The 27520-nt window shown below is 46.2% G+C and overlaps 2 protein-coding genes across 2 annotated transcripts; both read right to left on the reverse strand.

Annotated features, from left to right (window-relative positions):
- On the reverse strand, positions 1-4447 carry LOC141300638 (E3 ubiquitin/ISG15 ligase TRIM25-like). The gene is made up of 6 exons (XM_073830933.1): positions 3865-4447; positions 3445-3540; positions 3054-3277; positions 2662-2834; positions 2501-2560; positions 1-2307 (listed from the first exon to the last, which is right to left on the reverse strand). Exons 1-6 carry the CDS (start codon positions 4444-4446, stop codon positions 1766-1768), a joined length of 1677 nt encoding a protein of 558 aa, XP_073687034.1. The 5' UTR covers position 4447; the 3' UTR covers positions 1-1765.
- A 15355-nt stretch (positions 4448-19802) lies between these two features.
- Positions 19803-25845, reverse strand: LOC141300204 (tripartite motif-containing protein 16-like). Its single transcript, XM_073830537.1, has 6 exons — positions 25264-25845; positions 25080-25175; positions 24681-24914; positions 20845-20992; positions 20684-20743; positions 19803-20508 (listed from the first exon to the last, which is right to left on the reverse strand). The coding sequence occupies exons 1-6, from the start codon at positions 25843-25845 to the stop codon at positions 19937-19939; spliced, it is 1692 nt and encodes a 563-aa protein (XP_073686638.1). The 3' UTR covers positions 19803-19936.
- Between the last annotated feature and the right edge of the window lie 1675 nt (positions 25846-27520).

The raw sequence follows: 27520 nt of genomic DNA on the forward strand, positions 1-27520 counted from the left end.
TGATAGAGCAAGATAATATATTTTATTTGTACTCTTTTATAAACAAGTAATTTTTTTAAGTTTAAATGCGTTTAAATTCATCATATTCTTCAATCTCTTAAACTTTAGCTTACTCGTTAACATTCAACCAAGGCTTGTGATTGGCTGTTTACCACTGATGTCACACATTCATGTGCATGTGCTCCACAAACTCAGGATCAAAACCTGAGTTGACAAAGAAAGTTGATGATCAGCATCATGGTACCAACAAAGCTGGATGGGAGTGGTTTAGTTTTGTCAACTCGAAATTAATCCTGTAACTCTGAATTTGTTTAACTACCATCATGGTATAGGCCCCAGGTGAAGCAGGGTTTATTAACAAAAGGTAAACAGAAAAAAACAGGAAACAAGAGCATGGTCATTGATGACTAACAAGCACTGAAACACAGGGGTATATACACACAATAGGTGCGTTCGAGATGCACTACACTAGCCTGCCGCCGGCTGGCGAGAGCAGCCGCTTGCAGTCGGGGGAGGAGTGAAGAGACGGCCGTCAAGTCGGACACTTATAGACGATGAGACTGTATTTCAAACATACACAAAAAAAAGGAATAAAGAAAAAGAAGAAATGAAACTACATAAGATAAATAAATAAAAGAAAAAAGTTACCCTATCATTTATTCTATATGCTACAATCGTTTTGCTTTTTTGTTGATCATATCAAGTATGTGAGTTACTTTAATGTAATGAAATATGACGCTTATTATTTGTATCTTGGTTTTGTAGTTAGCTATAGGACATTTTTCAATTTTTATAAGCAGTTTATTCAGTGTAGTGAAGCCTCTCACAACATCCATTAAAAAACGGCCTCTGGTTGACCAGTTTTTTTTTTTTTTAACTCTTATACAATAAGAATATATATTTACCATATCGCCTAGTCTTCATTTTTATCAATAATGTTTTGTTTGAATATCAGATATTCGATATAAAGATTGATTACACACGTGAACTTTTTTAAGAAAAACACGCAGCACACGTCGTGCTTGTCATCACATAATCTGACCAATGAGAATAAAGTGTGTCGTCATCAAGGCTTTCGCAGTCGGTTTTAAGCAACTGCAGCGCCTGACCTCTGCGACTGCTCTCGTTTTGCTCTCACGTTACTTTGATGGCACACGTGATCGAAAGGCGGCTGCAGCGCCGATCAAAGTCGGACAAATGATCTTACCAGAATGCATTGTTTTGTAAGGCGGCAGCCGATTTCTTTCGGCGCCGCATTAAGTCGAACGCACCTATTATAATGAGGAAACAGGGAGGGTGGAGCTAATGAATTACCATGACAACAAATAAGGGGTAACCATGTAAACAAATAGTGTAACAAATGCAACAAGGTAAACAGGAAATAAACACAAGAAGAGAACAGAAAACACTTCATCTTAAAAGTCCTTAAGATGGGAACACAAGACTGGGATCGTGACACAATGGCCCGGTTTCACAGACAGGGCTTAGACTAAGCCAGGATTAGGCCATAGTTCAATTAGGACATTTAAGTCATTTTTATAAACATGCTTAGAAAAAAACATTACTGGTGTTTAATTGAGACAAAACAAAGGCACTGATATATTTTAAAATCAATCAGTGCAATTTTATTTTAGTTGAAACAGCTCAGACTTACATTTTAGTCTAGGACTAGGCTTAAACCTTGTCTGTGAAACTGGGGGAATAAGTCTGTCTTCAAATCTAAGTCAAGTCTTGAGTCAGATGTTCAGAAGTCAGAGACACAGACTCAAGTTTTCATCGCTGCTGTTAGGTCACACAGTTTCACTGATGATCCAGAACCAACAATAAACCCAGGATAGAGCGTCTGAGTGAATGTGGTGTGTTCTGTGTGGATGAGGCTCATTGTGTCAGAGACGCTGTAGAAGGACAGAGTTCCTGCTCTGTGATCCACAAACACTCCTATTCTACCAATAATGGACTTCACAGGGAGAGTAGCCTTTCTCTTATTGTGTATGAATAAATATCTGGAGGGAGAGCAGGCAAAACTCCAGGACTGATCATTACCTCCAAACACACACTCATCACCCTGTCTCTTCCTGCTGATGCTCTTATATGACACTGATATAAACACATCTCCACTCCACTCCAGCTCCCAGTAACAGCGTCCACACACACTCTCTCTACACAACACCTGACGCACACCAACAAATCTGTCTGGATGATCAGGATACGGCTGGACTGTTTTAGTGCCAGTAGCTGCTCTGTTTCTCTCAGACAGACAGATCTCTTTATTCACTGTGTTTGGATCCAGAGTCAGAAACCTGAAATCTGATGAAGATAAAATAAGACTTATTTCATGAAGTTCACACAAACAAACTCTTTCCAAATACATACAGTACATGTTTAGTTTTGATATGTTTACAGTGTTTTTAATAGCACTGTGTCTGTGTAGTTTTGTTAACTCCAGTGTCATATTATACAGTAATTTTAGTCACTCTGTGTGTGTTTCATAGTGTCTTACATTGCAGGAACTCTGGCCTGGACTTCAGTTCTTTGATGGGAATAATTTCGCTGTATGTTACTGTGGACATAAAGACACATCATTATTGTGATTCTCATGTGAAACATGGATCTCTCCCATATTGTTTTTAATAGTTTCTTCTGTGTAATGTGACACATTACCTCTGCCAGATATCTGTTCAATCTCTACTTTGCAGAAATCCTCCAGTTTTTCTTTTAGTTTAGAGACAGATTTTCCCATATCTTTGAAAGAGAACTGAGAACTGATGCTGATGGACTGCTCTGTAGATTCAGGAGAAATGGAGAAACTCTGCAGGAGACAAAAATACAACAAGCTTGTTTTTTTCCTCAATTTTAAAATCTTGTGTAATGCACTTATGCCTAATCTAATACTAATGTAAATACTCCAGTAATTAGCTCCATACACAGGTTTATTCCAGACACACTGAAACACATGAGAATCTCCAGTGTGTTTGTCAGATCTGTGTCACAGCAGGATGTGTCTCAAGTCCACTATGGTCCTGTTCTTCTAGATGTCTGTTACCTGCAGGAACTGGATGTGATCCTGTGTGTGTGAAAGCTGCTCCAGCTCAGCGTCTCTCCTCCTCAGATCATTGATCTCCTGCTCCAGTCGCTCCAGTCGTCCTTCAGCTCGAATCACTGCTCGCTTTTCCTGATCTCTGATCAGCCGTATCAGCTCAGAGCGGCTTCTCTCAATGGAGCGGATGAGCTCAGTAAAGATCCTCTCACTGTCCTCCACTGCTGTCTGTGCAGAGCACTGTTAGAAACACAGCACAATCAGCTCTTACTCAACATCAGTCTATCAGCTCTATATGAGTCTAATGTCTATACATCTATGAGTCTAATGTCTATACATCTATGAGTCTAATGAGTCTAAGAATGGCTCTTCAGTCTATCAGCTCTTGTTCTTCTGCACAAACTCACCTTATAAGAGTCCACAGTCTTTCTCAGCTCCTCAAGTTCTTTCTCTCTCTCCTGGATTCTCTTGCGATATTTCATTTGTGTCTCTTTCAGAATACTCTGTCAAAATTCACACAAATACACCAGCAATATTACACAAACTTGATAAAAAAGTTTGTCAAGTCAAACTTTAGGTTGGTTTAAGAAAGCCTAGGCTTCAAGTTTGAAAGTTGAAAGCAGTTTGCTTCAATCTGACTTTATTGGCATTTCGTTTCATGCCCTGATAACAGCTTTACACAATATGCAGTCTTTCCTGTCAAACACTAACCAGCGGCTAATGACAGACATTCTTTAGTCTTTAGATTGATAAAACAGTCCAAAGTCAGTGTTATTAGGATCTAAACAATAATGAGTCAGATTGTTTTAATGTGCTTGAGCTCATACCTGTTTGTCAGTCCTCTCTGCTTCAGCTGTCACAGTCTCATGGTTCTTGTGTTCCTCCATCATACACAGATAACAAATGCAGCGCTGGTCGGTTCGACAGTAGAGTTTCAGCTGTTCGTCGTGTTTTGAGCAGATCATCTCTCGTAGTCGTCCGCTGGCATCGGTCAGTTTGTGTTTCTTACTTCTGAACCAACTCTCATGTTGTTGCAGGTGATTCTGACAGTAAGAGTTCAGACACACCAGACAGGACTTGACAGCTTTGTGTTTGGTCCCAGTACAGACGTCACACTCCACGTCTCCAGATCCGGCGTCACCGTCGGCGGTTTGGAGTCTGGTCTTCTTCAGGTTCTCCAGCATTTCAGCCAGCAGTACATTGGTAGCTAAAGCAGGTCTGGGACTGAAGGTCTGTCTGCACTGAGGGCAGCTGTAGACTCCCTTCTGATCCTCCTCATTCCAGCAGTCTGTAATACAGCTCTTACAGTAACTGTGTCCACAGGGAATGGTCACTGGGTCCTTCAGCAGATCCAGACACACTGGACACGTGAACTGGTCCTGAGCCACTGGAATACTGGCTTCTGCCATTGTGTGTGAGTTTGTGTCAGAGAAACAGAGACAGAGGGACCGTCTACAGCTCTTCACTTTCACTTTCACTTACTAGAAAATGTGAAGTTATTTCCTGGTTTAGTGTTTGAGAGACGTGTGCAAAACTATGGGGCAATCCAACTTATCCAACTTATCATCTGGAGGAGTGCAGTTAAAGACATTCAAGATCAGAATTTATATTTATGAATTACTGCTTTTCTTTCATTGTGTTTTGTTCAGTAAAGATGAATCATTTTCATTTACACTGAATGAGATTAAGATTTAAATCTCACAGTGATGTTGGTGAATGTGAAGCGCCCCCTGCTGGAGACAGATGCATGTGTTCAGTGGTTACTCACACAGAGAGCAGGTTTGGACAGCAGAGGATCTCAACCAGAGTGAAGGAAACACATCTGGATGAATGAATGAGGCCTTGACATGGAGATCACACAATCATTTTCTGTTTGCTAATCTATTAACTGAATCATTTTTTTTGATTTACCATGTGATTGAACTGAATTATTTACATGATCTCACTGATTGAGCTTGTGTGAAATGTATATACTGTATAATTATTGAGTTATATCTGCAGTATCAAGAGATTCATTAAAAATTGTGACTGCAGATAAGAGAGAAGACAAGCTAATCATTTAAGGCAAACTTATTCATTACTTATTGTGAAAATGCCTGCACAATCCTTTAAAGAGATACTTCCCCCAAAAATGAAAATTACCCCATGATTTACTCATTCTCAAGCTCTATTCTAGGTGAATATGACTTTATTCTTTCAAATAAATTTAATTGGAGTTACATTAAAAAATATCCTGGCTCTTCCAAGCTTTATAATGGCAGTCAATGGGTGTTATTTTTCAATGGTCCAAAAGAACAGCAATAAAATGCATCAATACATCATACAAAGTGTTCCACACGGCTCCAGGGGTGAATAAAGGCCTCCTGAAGCAAATCAATGCATTTTACCCGTATTTAAAACTTTCATGTACATCACTTCACAACAGAGCTTGCGTTGTTTGACTGATGAAACAAAGCTGTGTCTGAGCTCATGAAAAGGGTGTTTTACAGCTCTGGTTCTTTAGGTCATAAAACATGGACATGTACATTTAATCATTTAGCAAGTACTTTTATCCTAAACGACTCACAAATGACTCGGACAACTCAGGAAAGCCACCATCTACACAAAACTAGATCTACGAAGTGCCTACAATCTGGTCAGAATCAAAGCAGGTAATGAATGGAAAACTGCCTTCCTCACCACTAGGGGGCACTATGAATATCAGGTCATGCCCTACGGCCTTGCCAACTCACCAGCTGTCTTTCAGTCCTTCATCACCGAAATCTTCAAAGACATCTTACACCACTATGTCATTGCCTACATTGACGACATCTTGATCTATTCCCGGACGGAACAGGAACATGTCAACCATGTCCGCACAGTACTCACCAGCAGTGTTGGGCACGTACCTTTAAAAAAGTAATTAGTTATAGTTACTAGTTACTTCTCACAAATAGTAACCGAGTTAGTAACTGAATTACATCATTATAAAAGTAACTAATTACCAGGCAAAGTAACTATTGCGTTACTTAAAAAGAATATTTTAATATAATTGTAAAATAAATATAAAACATTGTACATGAATCTACACTATTTTAATGTTGTTGTGGGACAACGTGAGAGACAACTATCAAATTCAACATATTATTATAAATATTATCATTACTATAGTGGAACAATAAAGCACAATAGATGGTTTAGAACTTTTAATTTCGTTATCACCTGCGTAGTGCGACTGACCGTGCGATTGCTTCTGTGTGAACACTCGCACTACTCTGCCTCTGATTGGCAAACAATAGAAATGTACTCAATCTAAGCCAATCGTCGCGTTCTCAGTTACACCGCATTTACAGACACACCAATCATCATCGCTGCATGGTTTTGTGTCCCGCCCCAGCCCCGAACACACACAAAAAACACACACACAGAGAAAAAGAGGTGCTATGGCTGAGAGAGACGCTGCTCGCATGAAAACCGCTTCAGTGTTCTCAGTTTTAGTAACGCGCATTTTCTTGTCAGTAACGGTAACGGCGTTGTAACGGGGGAACAGTAATTCGTTTGATTACTCGTTACTGAAAAAAGTATCGCCGTTAGTAACGCCGTTTATTTATAGCGCCGTTATTCACTTCACTGCTCACCAGACTACTAGACAACCAACTATACGGTAAAGCAGAGAAGTGTGAATTTCATGTCAAGCAGACATCATTTCTAGGATACCACATCAGTCACCAAGGAGTAAAAATGGATGAGGGTAAGGTGAAGGCAGTCACCGAATGGCCCACCACCATTAAAGAACTCCAACGCTTCCTGGGTTTTGCAAACTTCTACAGACGGTTCATCCGTAACTACAGTACTGTAGCCGCACCACTAACCTCCCTTCTCAAAAAACAACCCAAGAAGTTGAATTGGACTCAAGAAGCTGACCACGCCTTCACTGCTCTAAAAAACAGATTCACCACGGCCCCCATCTTAAAACACCCAGACCCCATTCTACCCTTCATCATGGAAGTAGATGCCTCTGACTGTGGAATTGGAGCAGTGTTATCACAACGTCATGGTCAACCTAGTAAGCTTTTCCCCTGCGCATTCTTCTCCAGGAAACTCACTCCCGCCGAAAGCAACTATGACATTGGTAACAAGGAGTTACTTTCTACCTGCCATAGAGGAATGGAGACACTGGCTGGAGGGGGCCATTCACCCAAGTCAAGTCAAGTCAAGTCAAACTTTATTAAAATCCCTTACGAGCAATTTAAATGCAGCCACGATCAGAAACAGACAGACTCATACAATAAATAAACATAAATATCACATACCCTAACAAATTTCCTCAAGAACCATTTAAAAACCTAATTGCACAAGGGACAAATGAGTATTTATATCGATTACTTTTCATCTTTGGCAATCTATATCGGGAACCAGAAGGAAGCATAGAGAACTCTGAAAACAGGAAATGATCATTATTAGCTAGCACAGTTCTAGCCCGACTCAAAACATTTCTATTAAACAATGATGACAAATTTCTTTGCTCTTTACCTATGATCTTTCCACTAAGTGTGACAATTCTATTTAAAGCACTTTTATATTTAACACTGAGATTACCAAACCAACAACTAATAGAAAAGGACAAAACAGACTCAATGTAAGACTTATAGAACATTTCCATTAATGTCTTATCTATATTAAATGATCTTAATTTTCTTAAACAATATAGCCGTTGCTGTCCCTTTTTACATAATACCTCAGTATTCACATCAAAGCTCAATTTGTTGTCAATAATGGTCCCTAGATATTTATAACTGTCCACACAATCCACCTTCACACCACTAATAAAAGTATCCTGGGAAGAGTGTGCTTTTGCTCTAAAATCGATTATCATGTCTTTTGTCTTAGACACATTTAATTGCAAACAGGTATCATCACACCATTCAACAAAATCGTCGATCACTGACCCATGACATATTTCATTATTTTCCAAAAGACTCACAATGGCTGTATCATCAGCAAACTTTAAGAAAAACGTCTCAGGTTACGTATGTAACCCTGGTTCCCTGAGGGAACGAGACACTGCGTCCTGAAACGCTGTGGGGAACGCCATTGGCGGGCCGCACTCTGAGTCATAGTCCAACGTCCAATGAGAAACGGGAGTGACGTCACAGGCGCGGTGACGTCATCGACCAGGAAGTATAAAAGCACGTGCGTTTGAAGCTGGTGTCAGCTCATAGGCATGAAGCGAGCGCAGCAGGGATGCGGGAATTATGGTCCGAGACGCAGTGTCTCGTTCCCTCAGGGAACCAGGGTTACATACGTAACCTGAGACGTTCCCTTCCGGGAACTCTACACTGCGTCCTGAAACGCTGTGGGGAACGAGGTATCAACGCCCCCATAATTTCCGCACCCTGCCTAGTGTCTGCTAGAACAAGGGGGAAAAAACAGCGTTATAATACAATACAAACCTCAGCCTGGGAATCTGCCAGGACATGGGTGGTAGTACATCTCTGACTGTGGAGCCCACCAGATCAGAGGGAAAGGAGACCTCGGCCCTCGATCCCACGAGGTCCTGTCATCCTTCGTCTGGTCTCGCAAGACCGAGAAGGGACAGTGTCTAAAAATACTTACCTGATGAGACACTGTGGTGACTCCGCCTGGTGGTCTTGCCAGGACGCGAGTGGTAATACATCTCTGTCTGTGATCCATCACCAGACAAGAGGGAAAATGAACCTCGGCCCTCAGGCACTCGAGGAGAAGTGGCGATCCATTGTCTGCATTTCAGCCAGTACAAGAGGGACGCAAGAAGTGCCTGGTGACCTTGCCAGGGCACTGGAATTCATCTCTGTCTGTGATCAGTCACCAGACAAGAGGGATAGAGTAGGCCTCGGCCTTAGGCACGCGAGGCTAGGGTTCTCAACCGCTGCCTGTCATCAGACTAGTGCAGGGGGAGAAAAAAGCTCCTCGGCCCTCGGGCGTACGAGGAGAGATGGTGGTCCTTTGTCTGCATTACAGCCAGTACAAGAGGGACACGAGAAGTGCCTGGTGACCTTGCCAGGGCACTGGAATTCATCTCTGTCTGTGATCCACCACCAGACAAGAGGGATAAGAGACCTCGGCCTTCAGGCACACGAGGATAGGGTTCTCGACCGCTGCCTGTCACACGACCAGTGCAGGGGGAGAAATGCTCCTCGGCCCTCGGGCACTCGAGGAGAAGTGGCGATCCATTGTCTGCGTTACAGCCAGTAGAAGAGGGACGCAAGAAGTGCCTGGTGACCTTGCCAGGGCACTGGAATTCATCTCTGTCTGTGATCAGCCACCAGACAAGAGGGATAGAATAGGCCTCGGCCTTCAGGCACACGAGGCTAGGGTTCTCAACCACTGCCTGTCACCAGACCAGCGCAGGGGGAGAAAGTGTTCCTCGGGCACGCGAGGAGAGATAGTGGTCCTTTGTCTGCATTACAGCCAGCACAAGAGGGACACAAGAAGTGCCTGGTGATTTTGCCAGGGCACTGGAATTCATCTCTGTCTGTGATCCACCACCAGACGAGAGGGATAAAAAGACCTCGGCCCTCAGGCACACGAGGATAAGGTTCTCAACCGCTGCCTGTCACACGACCAGTGCAGGGGGAGAAATGCTCCTCGGCCCTCAGGCACACGAGGAGAAATGGTAGTCCGTTGTCTGCGTACAGCCAGTACAAGAGGGACATAGGAAGTGCCTGGTGATCCTGCCAGGACACTGGAACTCATCTCTGTCTGTGATCAACCACCAGACACGAGGAATACAGGCCTCGGCCCTCGGGCACACGAGGCTGGAAGGAATATAGAGGAGAGTCATACGCCTTTGTCTGGGGAACTTGCCAGAACAAAAGGGGTAAAAACTCTTTTCCTTACTCGAAGGAAAGCGCCTTTTTGACCTCTTGAGCCTAGCCTTTGTGCTAGGGCTGAAAGATGACTGAGCCCGGAGTGGCTCTGAGGTCTAGTTCGTAGAATCTGACGAACGTAAGAGGTGAGGACCAACCCGCCGCACTGCAGATGTCCTGGATCGGGACACCTGCCATCAGAGCTCTGGAGGCTGCGACGCCTCGAGTTGAATGAGCCTTGACTCCCACCGGGGATGGGAGACCAGAGGACTCGTATGCAGTAGAGATGGCATCAACGATCCACTTACTGATAGTAGGCTTGGAAGCCGGGCACCCCCTCTTAGGGGGGCCGTAACAGACGAACAATTGCTCTGATTTACGCCACAGGGCAGCTCTGTGGACATAAGTGTCTAGTGCTCTTACTGGACACATTAAGTTATACTTCCTCTGGTCGTGCTCCACGAATGGAGGAGGATAAAACGCAAGCAGCGTTACTGGCTGTGGTGTTACTGAGGGGACCTTGGGTGTGTACCCAGCTCTTGGGTAGAGGAATGCTTTGGCCAACCCTGGGGCAAAGTCAATATAGGAAGGGGCCACTGAAAGGGCCTGCAGGTCACCGACTCTCTTAAGAGATGTTAGCGCCAACAGCAGTGCTGTTTTTAGGGTAAGCATCCGATCAGAGGCCTCCTCCAGAGGCTCGAAGGGGGGCTTACACAGCGCTTCTAGTACCACAGCCAAGTCCCATGTAGGGACTCTCGGTCTTGCACGAGGCCTCAGCCTGAGTGCACCGCGGAGGAAACGTGAGACCAGGGGGTTTCTGCCCACTGAAAGGCCGCCCTGAGGGGCGTGGTAAGCCGATATAGCCGCCACGTACACCTTCAGGGTGGAGTGAGCTAACCCAGCGGACAAACGAGTTTGCAGGAACTCCAGCACTGTACCAATCGGGCAGTGGACTGGGTCTGAGTGGCGTTCATGACACCATGACGCAAACAGGTTCCACTTTAGGCCATAAAGTTTCCTCGTAGAGGGAGCTCTGGATTGAAGGATGGTCTCAACAACCTCGGTTGGGAGACCAGCTTCTATGAGCTGTGCCCCCTCAGGGGCCACACCCATAGCTTCCACTTCTCTGGGTGGGGGTGGCAGATTGCGCCCCCAGCCTGAGAAAGAAGGTCCCTCCTGACGGGAATCTCCCATGGAGAGCCGTCTAGGAGGGTGATTATGTCCGAGAACCATACTCGGGCCGGCCAGTACGGGGCTACTAGCAGCAGCCGTACTCCGTACCGGCGTACTCTTTCCAGAACTCCCGGGAGCAGAGCGATCGAGGGAAAAGCGTACAGACGGAGCCTCGGCCACGTCTGTACCATGGCATCCAGTCCGAGAGGAGCTGGAGGAACTAGAGAGTACCAAAGGGGACATTGCGATGTCTCCTGAGTCGCAAAGAGGTCCACTTGGGCTTGACCAAAGACTCTCCATATCTGCTTCACCACCTCTGGGTGAAGCATCCATTCCCCGGGCCTCGGCCCCTGCCTTGACAGGACGTCTGCTCCCACATTGAGACGTCCAGGAATGTGAACTGCTCTCAATGAGAGAAGCTTCCCTTGTGACCACAAGATGATCTGGTACGCCAGCTTGTATAAGGGGCGTGAACGCAGACCTCCCTGGTGGTTTATGTAATAGACCACCGCAGTGTTGTCTGTGCGGACCAGCACGTGACGGTTTCTTAGGTCTGGAAGGAAATGCTTCAGAGCTAGGAACACTGCCAGCATTTCTAGGCAATTTATGTGCCAAGAGTGATGCCGGTCGTTCCATAGGCCTTGGGCGGAGCGGCCACTCATGACCGCTCCCCACCCGGTGAGGGATGCATCTGTCGCTACGCTAGCGTGGCGCGGCGGCAAGGAGCTCCCAGCACTGGACCTTGTGATAGGAACCAGGGCTTTTTCCACATGACCAAGGCACGTAGGCAACGCCGCGTGACCTTGATTTTGCGGAATGGGTTCCCCCTCGGGGAAAACCCTTTGGTTTTGAGCCACCACTGCAGTGGTCTCATGTACAGCAGTCCAAGAGGTATCACGTTGGATGCAGCTGCCATAAGACCTAACAGTACTTGGAACTGTTTGACAGTGAGTAGCAGGCCTAGCTTGACCGCATTTGCTGCAGTAAGGATTGACTCGATCCGAGCAGGTGACAATCGTGCCTGCATCGTGGTCGAATCCCAGATTACACCTAGATAAGTGGTTCTCTGTAATGGAGACAGCACACTTTTCTTGGCGTTGAGTCTCAACCCCAGCTTTTTCATGTGAGCAAGAACAACATCTCGATGTTGAGCCGCTAACTGTTCTGAACTGGCTAGGATGAGCCAGTCGTCTATGTAGGTGAGTATGCGGATGCCCTGGAGTCGCAGTGGAGCCAGAGCAGCATCCACACACTTCGTGAAAGTTCGGGGTGAGAGCGCTAGGCCGAACGGAAGAACTCTGTATTGGTAAGCTTTGCCCCTGAAAGCGAACCTGAGAAACTTCCGGTGTTGGGGAAGGATGGAGACGTGAAAGTACGCGTCTTTCAGATCTACCGTGACAAACCAGTCCTCGGACCTGATTTGATACACGACCTGTCTGACAGTCAACATTTTGAACTTCAGTTTTCTGACTGAGAGGTTTAGCTGTCTGAGATCTAAAATGGGCCGCAGGCCCCCATCCTTCTTGGGAACAATGAAGTACCGGCTGTAGAACCCGGATTCTCTGTGCTGAGGAGGGACCACCTCGATGGCCTCCTTCCTCAGGAGAGTGTGCACTTCTTGTTCTAATACCAGAGCCTGCTCGGGATTTACAATGGTAGGAAATACCCCGCTGAAAGGCGGCGGCTTGGCGCCGAATTGAATGGAATAACCTTTCTCTACAGTACGCAGGACCCACATAGAAATATTTGGCAGTAGTTTCCACGCTGCCAGAAATTCTACTAAGGGAACCAGCCTCTCGAGACTGGTCTCTGGATTTATTAGAGGAGCTAACTTGGTGACCTGTAGCAGCGAACTGGCAGGATGCACCTGAAGTGAGCGCTCTAGAGACCCCCGTGGGGGTGGCGAACTCTCTGGTTCCGCTACGTTTCCGGGCGGAAGGACCAGAGAATGATGTTCGCGGGAGACTGCCGCGCCCTGTAACACCGGCAGGGTTAGCTGACGAATCTCCTGAGGGCCCCGAAGAGAGGTGGTCACCGTACTCCTCAGAGGCGGTGAGGCACCTGGCTCTTCGAGAGGGGCTGCCCTCATTGGCCCTGGGCCACGACCATCAGGGCCGTTTAGCCGCGGCCCTCTTAGACTGTAGGACGACCCTCAGGTCGGGCCTAGTCTTCGAGGGCCCCGGCTTGGAGCGTTGCTGAGCCCGCCCTCTAGGCCGCGCCGGAGGGGCACGGGTAGCAACGCTCCTTTTCTGGGTCTCCCTGTGTGAGGAGCTGGAGTGCGGCTGGGGCTGCTCCCGTCCAGCAGCCCCAGAGGAGAAAGTGCGGTGAGGGAGGTAACGCTGGAACGCCGCTGCCTGCCTACGGGCCTCCTGGTGCCTGTTGACAACTGTGTCAACAGAGTCACCAAAGAGGCCGGAGGGGTGCAGGGGGGCGTCCAGGAGCGTGACCCTGTCCTTCTCCTTCATGTCGGACAGGGTCAGCCAGAGATGCCTCTCCGCGGCCACCAAGGCTGCCATAGACCGCCCAACAGCGCGGGCGTTCTCCTTGGTGGCCCGGAGCGCCAGATCAGCGGCCCTGCGCATCTCTGACACGCTCACCTCCTCGCCGTCACTAAGCTCCTTCAGCAGGTCGGCTTGGTATGCCTGGAGCACAGACATGGTGTGTAAACATGCACCAGCCTGACCTGCTGCCGCATAAGCCTTGCCCATCAAGCCTGATGTTACTTTTAATGGCTTGGTGGGCAAGGACGGAGCCTTCAGGGACGATGCCAGGCCGGGAGACAGATAGCTTGCTAGTGTCTGCTCGACCTGAGGCATCGCCCTGTAGCCGTATTCCTCCATCCCCCCCACATTACAGTAGTAATCTGAGGCGGGGGAGTAGAGACGTGAGGAATACGGCCTGTCCCACGACCTCGCGATCTCTTTATGGAGGTCGGGGAAAAAAGGAAGGCTCCGTCTGGGAGGTGCTGACCTAGCCCGCAGGAAGCGCTCATCAAGCCTGCTCGCCTGGGGCTCTGGATCTGGAGCGGGTGACCAGCTGATGTTAAGCTTGGCCACCGCACTCGTCAGCACCTCCACCAGCTCCTCATACTGGGGTGAACGGGGGGGCGGTTGTGGGAGGTCAACGCTCTCGATGTCAACCTCCTCAGAGGAAGACAGGAGAAGCGTTGACTCCTCCTCTCGGAGGGAAGGAACCGCAGTGCGGGCTTCCTCATCCAAGAGGAGGTCATACGATCCGCTGGGTGAGGAGAGAGATAGGGGATCACCCGTCTCAACTCCCTCCAGCAGATCTAGCTGCGAACCCCACGAGTGCAGCTGCCGCTCCGCCTCGACGGAAGCGGGGCCAGACCCACGGGGAACGCTGGTGAAAGCCCCCTCCTCAAAGAGGGCTTTCTGGGAACGGAGCAACCGCAGCGGCATCTGCTCGCACTGCGGGCAGTCAGCCCCCTCAAGGGCTGACTTAGCGTGCTCCGCTCCCAAGCAGACCACACATAGATCGTGTGTATCCCCACCAACAATGAAGCGTTGGCAGGGAGGGACACACCGTCTATGTGGCTGCTGAACCGCCTTAGAACGTTCGTTCTTAAAAGAACGTTTTCCCCCTGGCATTTTACTCAAATAAAAGTAGTGCAAACTGGCACTAAAAAACAGCAAAATGCAGATCAGACAGACAATAACACAGAGCGCTCTCGCTGAATGACAAAAGCTGACGCCAGCTTCAAACGCACGTGCTTTTATACTTCCTGGTCGATGACGTCACCGCGCCTGTGACGTCACTCCCGTTTCTCATTGGACGTTGGACTATGACTCAGAGTGCGGCCCGCCAATGGCGTTCCCCACAGCGTTTCAGGACGCAGTGTAGAGTTCCCGGAAGGGAACCTATTTTTATGCTAACTGATACAATCATTTGTGTATAAAATATATAATAAAGGGGACAAAACACAACCTTGAGGAGTTCCTACAGATGTTATTAAAGGAGTTGAGAAACTATCATTAACTCTCACTCGTTGAATTCTATCAGTTAAAAAGTCAAGAATCCAACCTACCAAATTAGGATCAAGACCAAAATTAGAAATGTACTTATCTGCTAAAATCTGTGGTTGTAATGAATTAAAAGCAGATGAAAAATCCACAAATAAAAGTTTGACATGTGTTTTGCTCCCCTCTAAGTGCTTTAAAACCAAATTTAGAAATGTTGCTGTTGCATCCTCAACACCTCGTTGTGTTCTATAAGCAAATTGGAGAGGATCTAAAAAAAAATTTGTTTTAGACAACAACTCCTCTTTTACCAGTTTCTAAAAACATTTCATTATTAAGGAAGTGAGAGCTATTGGCCTAAAATCATTAAGTGTTACTGCCTTTGCAGTTTTAGGCACAGGCACCACAGTGGCCTGTTTCCACAGTGTTGGGACTTTCTGGAGAGCAAAAGACCACTGAAAAATATTACAGAATACTGGTGCCAATTGTTCAGCACAAACCTTAACTAAATGCCCACCAAGATTATCTGGCCCAGGAGTTTTTGTCCTCTTACAACCCTTAAAAACTTTAATTACATCTAATTAATCAAAAAAAATATTATAATCACCATCACAACTCACATTAAAATTCATAGACTCCATTTTAAGACCAGTTTCAGGAGTATCAAAGCGTAAATAAAACCTGTTTAATTCCTCGGCCAATTGACTACTAGACTCATACCCAGGCAGCTGTATTTTCCTAGGCTCACACCCTTTAAATCCCGTTATAGCTGTCATTCCCTTCCAAACTGACCCCAAGTTATTCCTACTCAACTCTTCCTCTAAGTTTGTTTTATACTTTAACTTTGCTTTCCTCACTTCAACTTTAATCTCTTTCTGCAGTTTTAATCTTTTAACCAAGTCACCTTCATAAAATGCTCTACATCTTTCATTCATAAGTACTTTTAAGGATTTTGTAAACCATGGCTTGTTGTTTGGGAATATTTTGACAGTCTTAGAGGGAATAAGCATATCTTCACAAAACGAGATATAACCTACTGACAGCATCTGTAAGTTCATCTATTTCTGAGCAAGAATTGTAAAAAATGTTCCAGTCCGTACATTCCAGGCATCCTTGCAAAGATGCAGTGGACTCCTCAGACCATACTCTAATATTCTTCTTCTGTGGTTTTTCACTTTTTAAAACAGTTTTGTATACTGGGATAAGCAGCACTGTATTATGGTCTGCCGTCCCCACAGGAGGCTTGACAACAGACTTATATGCGCCTTTGATTGATCCATAGCAAAGGTCAAGAGTCTTATTAAAACGTGTGGGGCAAGTCACATATTGATAAAAGTTCCTTAAGCACTGCTTCATGGGACATTTATTAAAATCCCCCATAATTAAATTCGGAGCATCTGGGGAAATGCATTGCAGTTTGTGTACAACATTTCCAAGAGTCTCTGCTGCGTTTGCTTCCTTAGCCCTCGGATGAATATAGACCACGGTAACAAAAAGTTGTGGAAACTCCCGAGGAAGATACTGTGGCCGGAGTGATACAGAGAGTAGTTCAATGTCATTAGTACACACACTCTCTCTCACAATAACGGAACTACACCATTTATGGTTAATATATAGACAAACACCACCTCCTTGCTTTTTCCCCGTCACTCCACGGCAACGATCGGTACGAAAAGGAGTGCCAAATCCATCAATAATTACTGAATTATCAGGATCGTTGTTCTTTAACCATGACTCAGTAAGAGCCAAAATACAAGCATTCTTATAGTCATGTTGAAAATGTACCATTGCCTGTAGGTCGTCGATCTTATTCCTGAGGGACTGAACATTTGCCATGACGATAGACGGGAGAGGAGTACGGTTTAGCCGAGACCTCCTTAGCTTCACTCGTACCCCTCCTTTCTTCCCTCTCTTCCGCGTTTTTTGAGGGTTATGATCCCGTCTAACATACAATCCGTTGTCGCGAACACCGTTTCCATGCGATGAGCGTAAATCCACAGGATGACGAATATTATAAGGCCGATGCCACTGAAGGAGAAACTCTCTGTCGTATTGAATTCTCACCGGTTGTTTAGCAGGTGATGCTTTCAAACACGCAGGGAGAAGAAACAGCACCCACAATAAAACAATGGCCAACACATCCATTTGGCTTTAGTTGGTTTCCAACAACAAAGTCCAAAGAACTCCAAGGCAATCGCAAACAACTCTAAACAACTTTAAAAACTATTTAAAAGAACAACAAACAAACAAACGACACGGACTGTTTTCTGGTCTGCTGCTGGTCGCCACGTGCGCAGCGCCCTCTATGACTCATTCCAAGTCATCACCGATCACAAAAACCTGGAGTACATCAAAAGCGCCAAACACCTGAACTCCCGTTCTTCACAAGATTCAACTTCTCCGTCACTTACAGACCTGGCAGCAAAAACAGCAAAGCTGATGCACTTTCACAACGCCATGACCCATCCTCAAGCACGCTTCCTTCTGAACCCATCCTGCCTCAATCCGTCATCCTCGCTCCGGTGATCTGGGACTTCATGGAGGAACTTCAACAAGCACAACTACAAGAACCCACTCCTCCTAACTGTCCACCCAACAAACAGTACGTCCCAGAGAAACTGAGACAAAGAATTATTCAATGGGTCCATACTTCCATTAGCACCAGTCATCTAGGCATCTCACGCACCCTCCATCTTCTCCAAAATTCCTTTTGGTGGCTTTCCCTGTCCCACGACGTAACAAACTACGTAAAATACTGTCATGCTTGTGCCCAATCCAAGACCCCTGAGGAACTCCCTTCAGGCCTGCTCAAACCACTACCCATACCACAATGTCCTTGGTCACATCTATCCATTGATTTCATCACTGACTTACCTCCATCCAATAACTTTACTGTCATCCTTGTGATTGTTGATCACTTCTCCAAGTCCTGCCGCCTCATACCACTCAAAGGCCTACCCACTGCCATGGAAACTGCACTTGCCCTCTTCAATCATGTCTTTCGGGTTTATGGCCTACCTGAGGACATCGTCAGTGACAGAGGTACCCAATTCACTTCTCAAGTCTGGAAATCATTCTATTCTGTCAAATGTTGGACATAAATGTCAGTCTCACGTCAGGATACCACCCACAATCCAATGGACAGGTGGAACGCCTTAACCAGGAGATAGGACGTTACCTTCGCACTTACTGCCACAGAGAACAGCACCGCTGGTCCGAATTCCTACCTTGGGCGGAATATGCCCAAAACACTATCACCCACTCATCAACAGGTCTAACCCCCTTTCAGTGTGTCCTGGGGTTCCAACCCCCCATGTTCCCATGGTCTGGTGAACCTTCTTCGGTCCCCGCTGTGGACGAATGGAGAACGGGTCTGGCTCTCCACAAGGGACATCAAACTGCGGCTGCCCAGCAGGAAGCTCAGCCCAAGGTATGTCGGACCATTCAAAATCATAAGACAGATTAATGATGTCACCTACCAGCTTGAGCTTCCTGCTAACTATCTTATCTCTCCCTCCTTTCATGTGTCTCTCCTGAAACCGGTCCACCCGGATGCTGAGCCTGGATCTGAGGTCCCAGAGCCACCCCCACCCATGGACATTGATGATAACCCCGCATACAAGGTGAATATGTTGCTGGACTCAAGAAGGAGAAGGGGTCAGCCCCAATATCTGGTGGACTGGGAGGGCTACGGGCCTGAGGAGAGATCGTGGGTAGCCGCCCCAGACATCCTTGATCCGTCACTCATCGAGGAGTTCCATAGAGCCAGACCCGGCCCGACCAGCACCACGACCACAGGGACGGCCTCGTAGAGCGACTCCTGGGGGGGGGGGGGGATTCTGTAACGCCACGCCAGCAGAGGGAGCCCTCACCTGAGTATTGACTGCACTCGGCTTCCTCTTCTTCCTCTCTGACCACTTCCTGTTTGGTAGCTTTATAGCTACACATGTGCAGTTACTCCTCGCGAAGTATTACCAGTTTCACCTGCCTTACCAAGCGTTTTCTGATTGCCATTCTGACTGCTTACCTGTGTATAACTCTGCCTGTTGATGATCGTTTTACGTCTCTTGGATTTGCCCCTTTTGCCAAGTTTGCCTGATTGGACTGATATTCGTGTACGGACTCTCAGCCTGCCCTTTGACTACTCTCTTCGGATCATCCCTCTGTATGGTGACTGATTTGGACTGCTTATCTGGTTTGGACATTAACAGTAAGTCTTATCTGGTACCCAAAACTGAATGAACAGTTGTCTATCAGCCAAGAGTTTGACTGAGAAAAGTCAGAGAACAGCAGAAGCAGGAGACAACGTGATGATAAAAAGAGTTTATTGCATAATCTTAGTTGTGTATGTTTCAGTGCTCAGACTTCATCTGATAAACACAAATCCAGCAAATAATGATATCAAACTGATTCACAACATTCCATAAACCTTGAACTTCCATCACTATTCTCTCTTATCTCTTATTCATACAGACAAAACAGTTCATGAAACCCTATAATCATGAGATTGAATAATAATATAATTGCAGAAATATAAATATAAATGCATATTAAAAATAACAAGTGAATAAATGATCAAATAAGTAAAATTATGTAAATGATAAATTTAAAAACAATTAAATGATAAATTATATAAATGACTAATGACTATAAATGATTATATGATTAAATGATTATAAACTAATTAAAATGAAAAATAAGAACACAACACAAATGTATGATTGTTCTCTTGATGCAACACACACACAGTTTGTATTTGAGGATCCTTCATCTGCTATCAGGACAGCTAAAGAAACTGCAAGTTTCAAGAAAACACTTTTATCCTCAGCTGTCTTGCTTTAAACTGACTGACAGGATTGAGGTCGAACTCTGTAGTGATTAGTTTTTATGACTTATGTGTGACACGAGTCCAGTTCACAGACTCAAGTTTCCATCTCTGCTGTTAGGTCACACAGTTTCACTCTTGAGTCTACACCAAACCCAAACCCAGGATAGAGCGTCTGAGTGAATGTAGTGTGTTCTGTGTGGATGAGGCTCATTGTGTCAGAGACGCTGTAGAAGGACAGAGTTCCTGCTCTGTGATCCACAAACACTCCTATTCTATAAACACCATTCACTCCTACTCTACTGATGATGGGCTTCACAGGGAGAGCAGTCTTTCTCTTATTGTGCCAGAATGAGTAACTGGAGGGAGTGCATAACAAAGTCCAGGACTGATCATTATATCCAAACACACACTCATCACCCGATCCCTTCCCGCTGATGCTCTTATATGACACTGATGTAAACACACCATCATCTCCACTCCACTCCAGCTCCCAGTAACAGCATCCACACACACTCTCTCTACACAACACCTGACAATAATGAATAAATCTGTCTGGATGATCAGGATACGGCTGGACTGTTTTAGTGTAAATAGCCATTCTGTCTCCCTCAGACAGACGGATGTGTTTACTCACTGTGTTTGGATCCAGAGTCAGAAACCTGAAATCTGATTAAGATAAAATAAGACTTATTTCATGAACTTCCCACAAACGTACTCTTTCCAAATACATGTGATATGTTTACAGTCTTTTAATACCACTGTGTCTGTGTAGTTAGGTTAACTCCAGTGTGAAATTATACAGTCATTTTAGTCACTCTGTGTGTGTTTCATAGTGTCTTACATTGCAGCAACTCTGGCCTGGACTTGGGTTCTTTGAGGGCAATAATTTCGCTGCATGTTACTGTGGACATAAAGACACATCATTATTGTGATTCTCATGTGAAACAGGAATCTCTCCCATATTGTTTTTAATAGTTTCTTCTGTGTGATGTGACACATTACCTCTGCCAGATATCTGTTTAATCTCTTCTTTGCAGAAATTCTCCAGTTTTTCTTTCAGTTTAGAAACTAATTCTCCTATATCACTGAAAGAGAACTGAGAACTGATGGAGTTGGGCTGATCTGTAGATTCAGGAGAGATGGAGAAACTCTGCAGGAGACAAAAATACAACAAGCCTGTATTTTTTCCCCCTCAATTTTAAAATCTTGTGTGTAATGCACTTAGGCCTAATCTAATACTAATGTAAATACTCCAGTAATTAGCTCCATACACAAGTTTTCCAGACACACTGAAACACATGAGAATCGTCTCGGGTTACGTATGTAACCCTCGTTCCCCGAGGGAACGAGACGCTGCGTCATTCAAACGCTATGGGGAACGCCATTGGCAAGCCTCTCTCTGAACGTAGTCTACCAACCAATCAAAGGACAGGAGTGACGTCACCGGAGTGGTGACGTCATCGACCGGAAAGTATAAAGCATGTGCGTTTGAAGCCGGCTTCAGCTTCCAGGAATGAAGCGATGCGTGGCAGGAATGCGGAAATTATGGTCAATGATGCAGCGTCTCGTTCCCTCAGGGAACCAGGATTACATACGTAACCCGAGACGTTCCCTTCCGGGAACTCGGCTGCGTCATTCAAACGCTATGGGGAACGAGATGCCCACGCCCCCATAATTCCAAATCCCTGCCTAGTGTCTGCTAGGACAAGGGTGGAAAGAGTTGTGTCTGGTGAATCATGCCAGAACACAGCAACAGTCTCCGCCTGGGGAAATTGCCAGGACGCGAGTGGTAATACACCTCTGTCTGGGAAACAGCCAGAACAAGAGGGAAATAAATGTACCTTGGCCAGGGGAAATTGCCAGGATGCGAGGGATGAAGAATCTCTGCTTAGGTAAATTACTAGGACAAGAGTGGTAATACACCTCTGTCTGGGGAACTGCCAGAACAAGAGGGAGATAAATACACCTCAGCCTGGGAAACTGCCAGGACATGAGGGAAATCCTTGTCTGTCACTCAAGGACAGAAGAGCCTGGAGCGGCTCTCAGGTATAGCTCGTAGAGGCTGACAAATGTTAAAGGTGAGGACCAACCCGCAGCACTGCAGATGTCCTGTATAGGGACACCTGCTGCCAGAGCTTTGGAGGCAGCCAAGCCTCGAGTAGAGTGAGCCTTGACCCCCAAGGGTGATGGCAGGCCAGAGGACTCGTACGCAGTAGAAATGGCATCTACGATCCATCTACTGATAGTAGGTTTTGAAGCAGGGCACCCCCTCTTAGGGGGGCCGTAACAAACCAAAAGTTGCTCTGATTTACGCCACATGGCAGCTCTGTGGACATATGTGTCGAGTGCTCACACAGGACACATATAGTTGTGGAGAGTAAAAGGCCTGGAGTGTAACCGGCTGTTGTATTGCTGTCGGGACCTTCGGGACATACCCGGCTCTCGGGTACAAAAAGGCTTTGGCCAGACCAGGCGCAAAGTCAATATAAGAGGGGGCCACTGAAAAGGCCTGAAGGTCTCCTACTCTCTTTAGCGAGGTAAGCGCGAGCAGCAGCGCAGTCTTAATTGTAAGACAACGATCCGAAATCTCCTCTATAGGCTCAAATGGAGGTCTTCAATCGATAACGCCGCCACGTACTCCTTCAGGGTGGAGTGGGTTAGCCCTGTAGATTAGCGAGACTGCAAAAACTCCAGTACTGTACCTATCGGGCAGTGAACTGGGTCTAATTGGTGTTGGTTGCACCATGCAGTGAACAACTTCCATTTAAGGCCATAGAGTTTCCTTGTAGAGGGAGCTCTGGAATGAAGGATTGTCTCAGCAACTTCGGTTGAGAGACCAGCCTCTATGAGTTGTGCCCCCTCAGGAGCCACACCCATAGTTTCCAAATCTTGGGGCGGGGGTGAAAGATTAAGCCCCCGGCCTGCGAGAGGAGGTCCCTCCTGACGGGAATCTCCCATGGAGAGCCATCGAGGAGGGTGATTATGTCCGAGAACCATACTCGGGCCGGCCAGTACGGGACTACTAGTAGCAGCCGCACTCCATACCGGCGTACTCTTTACAGAACTCCGGGGAGCAGAGCGATCGGGGGAAAGGTGTACAGATGTAGCCTCGGCCACGTCTGTACCATCGCATCCAGACCCAGAGGAGCAGGAGGCACTAAGGAGAACCAGAGGGGACATTGCGATGTCTCTCAAGTTGCAAAGAGGTCCACTTGAGCCTGGCCAAACACTCTCCAAATCTGTTGCACCACCTCTGGGTGGAGCATCCAATCCCCGGGCCTTGGCCCCTGCCTTGACAGGACGTCTGATCCCGTATTGAGGTGTCCAGGGATGTGAACAGCTCTGAGCGAGTGAAGTTTTCCCTGTGACCACCGGAGGATATGGTACGCCAGCTTGCACTTCATTGACTGAGTTGCCGAACAGACCAGAAGGCTGCAGCGGGGCGTCCAGGAGGAGGACCCTGTCCTTTTCCTTCATATCGGACAGGGTCAGCCACAAGTGCCCCTCCGCCGCCAGAGCAAGATCGGCTGTGTGGCGCAACTCCGATACATTAACCTCCTGACTGTCATCTAATTCCTTCAGCAGGTCAGCCTGGTAGGCTTGCAAAATAGACATTGTGTGCAAGCATGCTCCAGCCTGACCTGCCGCCGTGTACCCCTTGCCCAACAAGCCCAATGTTATTTTAAGAGGCCTGGAGGGCAAGGAAGGAGCCTTCAGAGATGATGCCAGGCCAGGTGACAGATAGCCCGCAAGCGTCTGTTCAACCTGCGGCATCATCTTATAGCCACACTCTTCCATCCCCCCGACATTTCCATAATAGTTGGAGGAGGGAACGAAAAGGTGGGCTGAAAAGGGTTTTGGAAGGCTCCTTTTTTGGAGTGGTGACTATGTCCGCAGGAAGCGTTCGTCTAGTTTGCTTCGCTGTGGCTCATTAGTATGTTGTGCAGGCCAATTGATGTTTAATTTGTCAACTGCACGTGTCACCACCTCCAAAAGCTCCTCATACTGTGGGGACCGGGGGAGCGGTTGTGCACTTTCGTCAATGCTCTCCACATCAACCTCCTCCTCGGAAGATATGAGAAGCGCTGAGACCTCTTCCTGGTAGGAAGGAACCGCAGCGCAGGCTTCCTCATCCAGTAGAAGGTCATCCGATCTGTTAGGTGAGGAGGGAGATAGGGGATCACCCGTCTCCATACCCTCTAACAGATCGAGCTGCGAACCCCACGAGTGCAGCTGCCGTTCCGCCTCGGCGGAAGCGGGGCCAGACCCGAGGGGAACGCTGTTGAGGGCTCCCTCCTCAAAGAGAGCCCTCCGGGAGCGAAGCACCCGCAGTTGAAGGCGCTCACACTGCGGACAGCAAGCCCCCTCGAGGGCTGACTGTGCATGCTCCGCACCCAAGCAGACTACACACAGAACTTGTGTATCCCCACCAACAATGAAACGTTGGCAGGGAGGAACACACGCTCTGTGAGGCTGCTCAACCACTTTCTTAGATAAACTCTTTCCCCCTTTGGTTGACATGTCTACTCAAAATGAAGCTGTGCAAACTGGCACAAAAATCAGCAGACATGCAACAGACAGACAAACAGAGAGCGCTTCGCTGAATGACAAAAGCTGAAGCCGGCTTGAAACGCACGTGCTTTATACTTCCCGGTCGATGACGTCACTCCCGTCATCTGATTGGTTGGTAGACTACGTTCAGAGAGAGGCTCGCCAATGGCGTTCCCCATAGCGTTTGAATGACTCCGGAAGGGAACTCCAGTCTGTTTGTCAGATCTGTGTCACAGCAGGATGTGTCTCAAGTCCACTATGATCCTGTTCTTCTAGATGTCTGTTACCTGCAGGAACTGGATGTGATCCTGTGTGTGTGAAAGCTGCTCCAGCTCAGCGTCTCTCCTCCTCAGATCATTGATCTCCTGCTCCAGTCGCTCCAGTCGTCCTTCAGCTCGACTCACTGCTCGCTTTTCCTGATCTCTGATCAGCCGTATCAGCTCAGAGCGGCTTCTCTCAATGGAGCGGATGAGCTCAGTAAAGATCCTCTCACTGTCCTCCACTGCTGTCTGTGCAGAGCACTGTTAGAAACACAGCACAATCAGCTCTTACTCAACATCAGTCTATCAGCTCTATGAGTCTAATGTCTACACATCTATGAGTCTAATGTCTATACATCTATGAGTCTAATGAGTCTAAGAATGGCTCTTCAGTCTATCAGCTCTTGTTCTTCTGCACAAACTCACCTTATAAGAGTCCACAGTCTTTCTCAGCTCCTCAAGCTCTTTCTCTCTCTCCTGGATTCTCTTGCCATATTTCATTTGTGTCTCTTTCAGAATACTCTGTCAAATGTAGATTGATGAAAACAGTCTCAGTGTAATCAGGATCTGAATAATGAGTCAGATTGTTTTAATGTGCTTGAGCTCATACCTGTTTGTCAGTCCTCTCTGCTTCAGCTGTCACAGTCTCATGGTTCTTGTGTTCCTCCATCATACACAGATAACAAATGCAGCGCTGGTCAGTTCGACAATAGAGTTTCAGCTGTTCGTCGTGTTTTGAGCAGATCATCTCTCGTAGTCGTCCGCTGGCATCGGTCAGTTTGTGTTTCTTACTTCTGAACCAACTCTCATGTTGTTGCAGGTGATTCTGACAGTAAGAGTTCAGACACACCAGACAGGACTTGACAGCTTTGTGTTTGGTCCCAGTACAGACGTCACACTCCACGTCTCCAGATCCGGCGTCACCGTCGGCGGTTTGGAGTCTGGTCTTCTTCAGGTTCTCCAGCATTTCAGCCAGCAGTACATTGGTAGCTAAAGCAGGTCTGGGACTGAAGGTCTGTCTGCACTGAGGGCAGCTGTAGACTCCCTTCTGATCCTCCTCATTCCAGCAGTCTGTAATACAGCTCTTACAGTAACTGTGTCCACAGGCGGTCGCCACTGGATCCTTCAGCAGATCCAGACACACTGGACACGTGAACTGGTCCTGAGCCACTGGAATACTGGCTTCTGCCATTGTGTGTGAGTTTGTGTCAGAGAAACAGAGACAGAGGGACCGTCTACAGCTCTTCACTTTCACTTTCACTTACTAGAAAATGTGAAGTTATTTCCTGGTTTAGTGTTTGAGAGACGTGTGCAAAACTATGGGGCAATACAGCTTCTCTTATATCATCTGGAGGAGTGCAGTTAAAGACATTCAAGATTCAGAATTTATATTTATTAATTACTGCTTTTCTTTCATTGTGTTTTATACAGTAAATTCAATTCAATTCAATTCAAGTTTATTTGTATAGCGCTTTTCACAATACGAGTCGTTGCAAAGCGCTGTACAAAAGTTTAGGCTACTACAATATATTTAGTAATTTTAGTATTTAGTGGTGAATACTGTATGTCAAGTCGATGTACATATGATATAAATGTTAAAATCAGTAACTGTGTAATCGAACAGATGATGAACACTAATTGCAATGATTATGTGCTGTGATCAAACTTGTAAGAAAATTATGTAGTGCTGTATGTTGTTTCAAGGCTGGCATCATCTGCGGTCCTCTGAGGGGTCGGCATCATCTCTTCTTCTGAATCCAGACTGAATCTTGTGTAAACCCTAGTTACCACGGGATGGAAATCCCGTGGCAGAAACAGAGAAACAAATAGAGAAATAATTAGCGTAGCTGCTGTTCCAACTTCCAACCAAACAAAAATGATGTGTTTAGCCCAAGCTGAAGAATATTAATGTGCATTTGATCAGATGTAACTGAAGTACAACGTTATGAGATACATTATGTGAATGCTTGGCTAAAGAGATGAGTCTTTAATCTAGATTTAAACACAGAGAGTGTGTCTGAACCCCGAACGTTATCAGGAAGGCTATTCCAGAGTTTGGGAGCCAAATGAGAAAAGGCTCTCCCTCCTTTAGTGGACTTTGCTATCCTAGGTACTACTAAAAGTCCAGAGTTTTGCGACCTTAGGGAGCGTGAGGGATTGTAGCGTAGTAGGAGACTAGTTAGGTATGCAGGAGCTAAACCATTAAGGGCCTTATAGGTAAGAAGTATTATTTTGTAAGTGATACGGAACCTAATAGGTAGCCAGTGTAGAGACTGTAAAACTGGGGTAATATGATCATATTTTCTTGATCTGGTAAGGACTCTAGCAGCTGCATTTTGGACTACCTGTAGCTTATTTATTGAAGAAGCAGGACAACCACCTAGTAGTGCATTACAATAGTCCAGTCTAGACGTCATAAATGCATGAACTAACTTTTCTGCATCAGAAACAGGTAACATGTTCCGTAGCTTAGCAATGTTTCTAAGATGGAAGAATGCTGTTTTAGTAACATAGGAAATATGATTTTCAAAAGACAGGTTGCTGTCTAATATAACACACAGATTTTTGACTGTAGAGGAAACAACAGTACATCCGTCTAGTTGCAAGTTGTAGTTTAAGAGATTCTGTGTACTCTTTTTTGGTCCAATAAGTAATATCTCAGTCTTATCTGAATTTAACAGTAGAAAATTATTGGTCATCCAGTCTTTCACATTTTTAACACTGTTAACTTTGCTAAGTTAGAAGTTTCATCTGGTCTTGTTGAAATATATAGTTGAGTGTCATCAGCATAACAATGGAAACTAATCCCATATTTCCTAATAATATTACCAAGGGGTAACATGTAAATTGAAAATAGTAGAGGACCT

The sequence above is a fragment of the Garra rufa genome, chromosome 24 (assembly GCF_049309525.1).
Source record: "Garra rufa chromosome 24, GarRuf1.0, whole genome shotgun sequence".
NCBI lineage: Eukaryota > Metazoa > Chordata > Actinopteri > Cypriniformes > Cyprinidae > Garra > Garra rufa.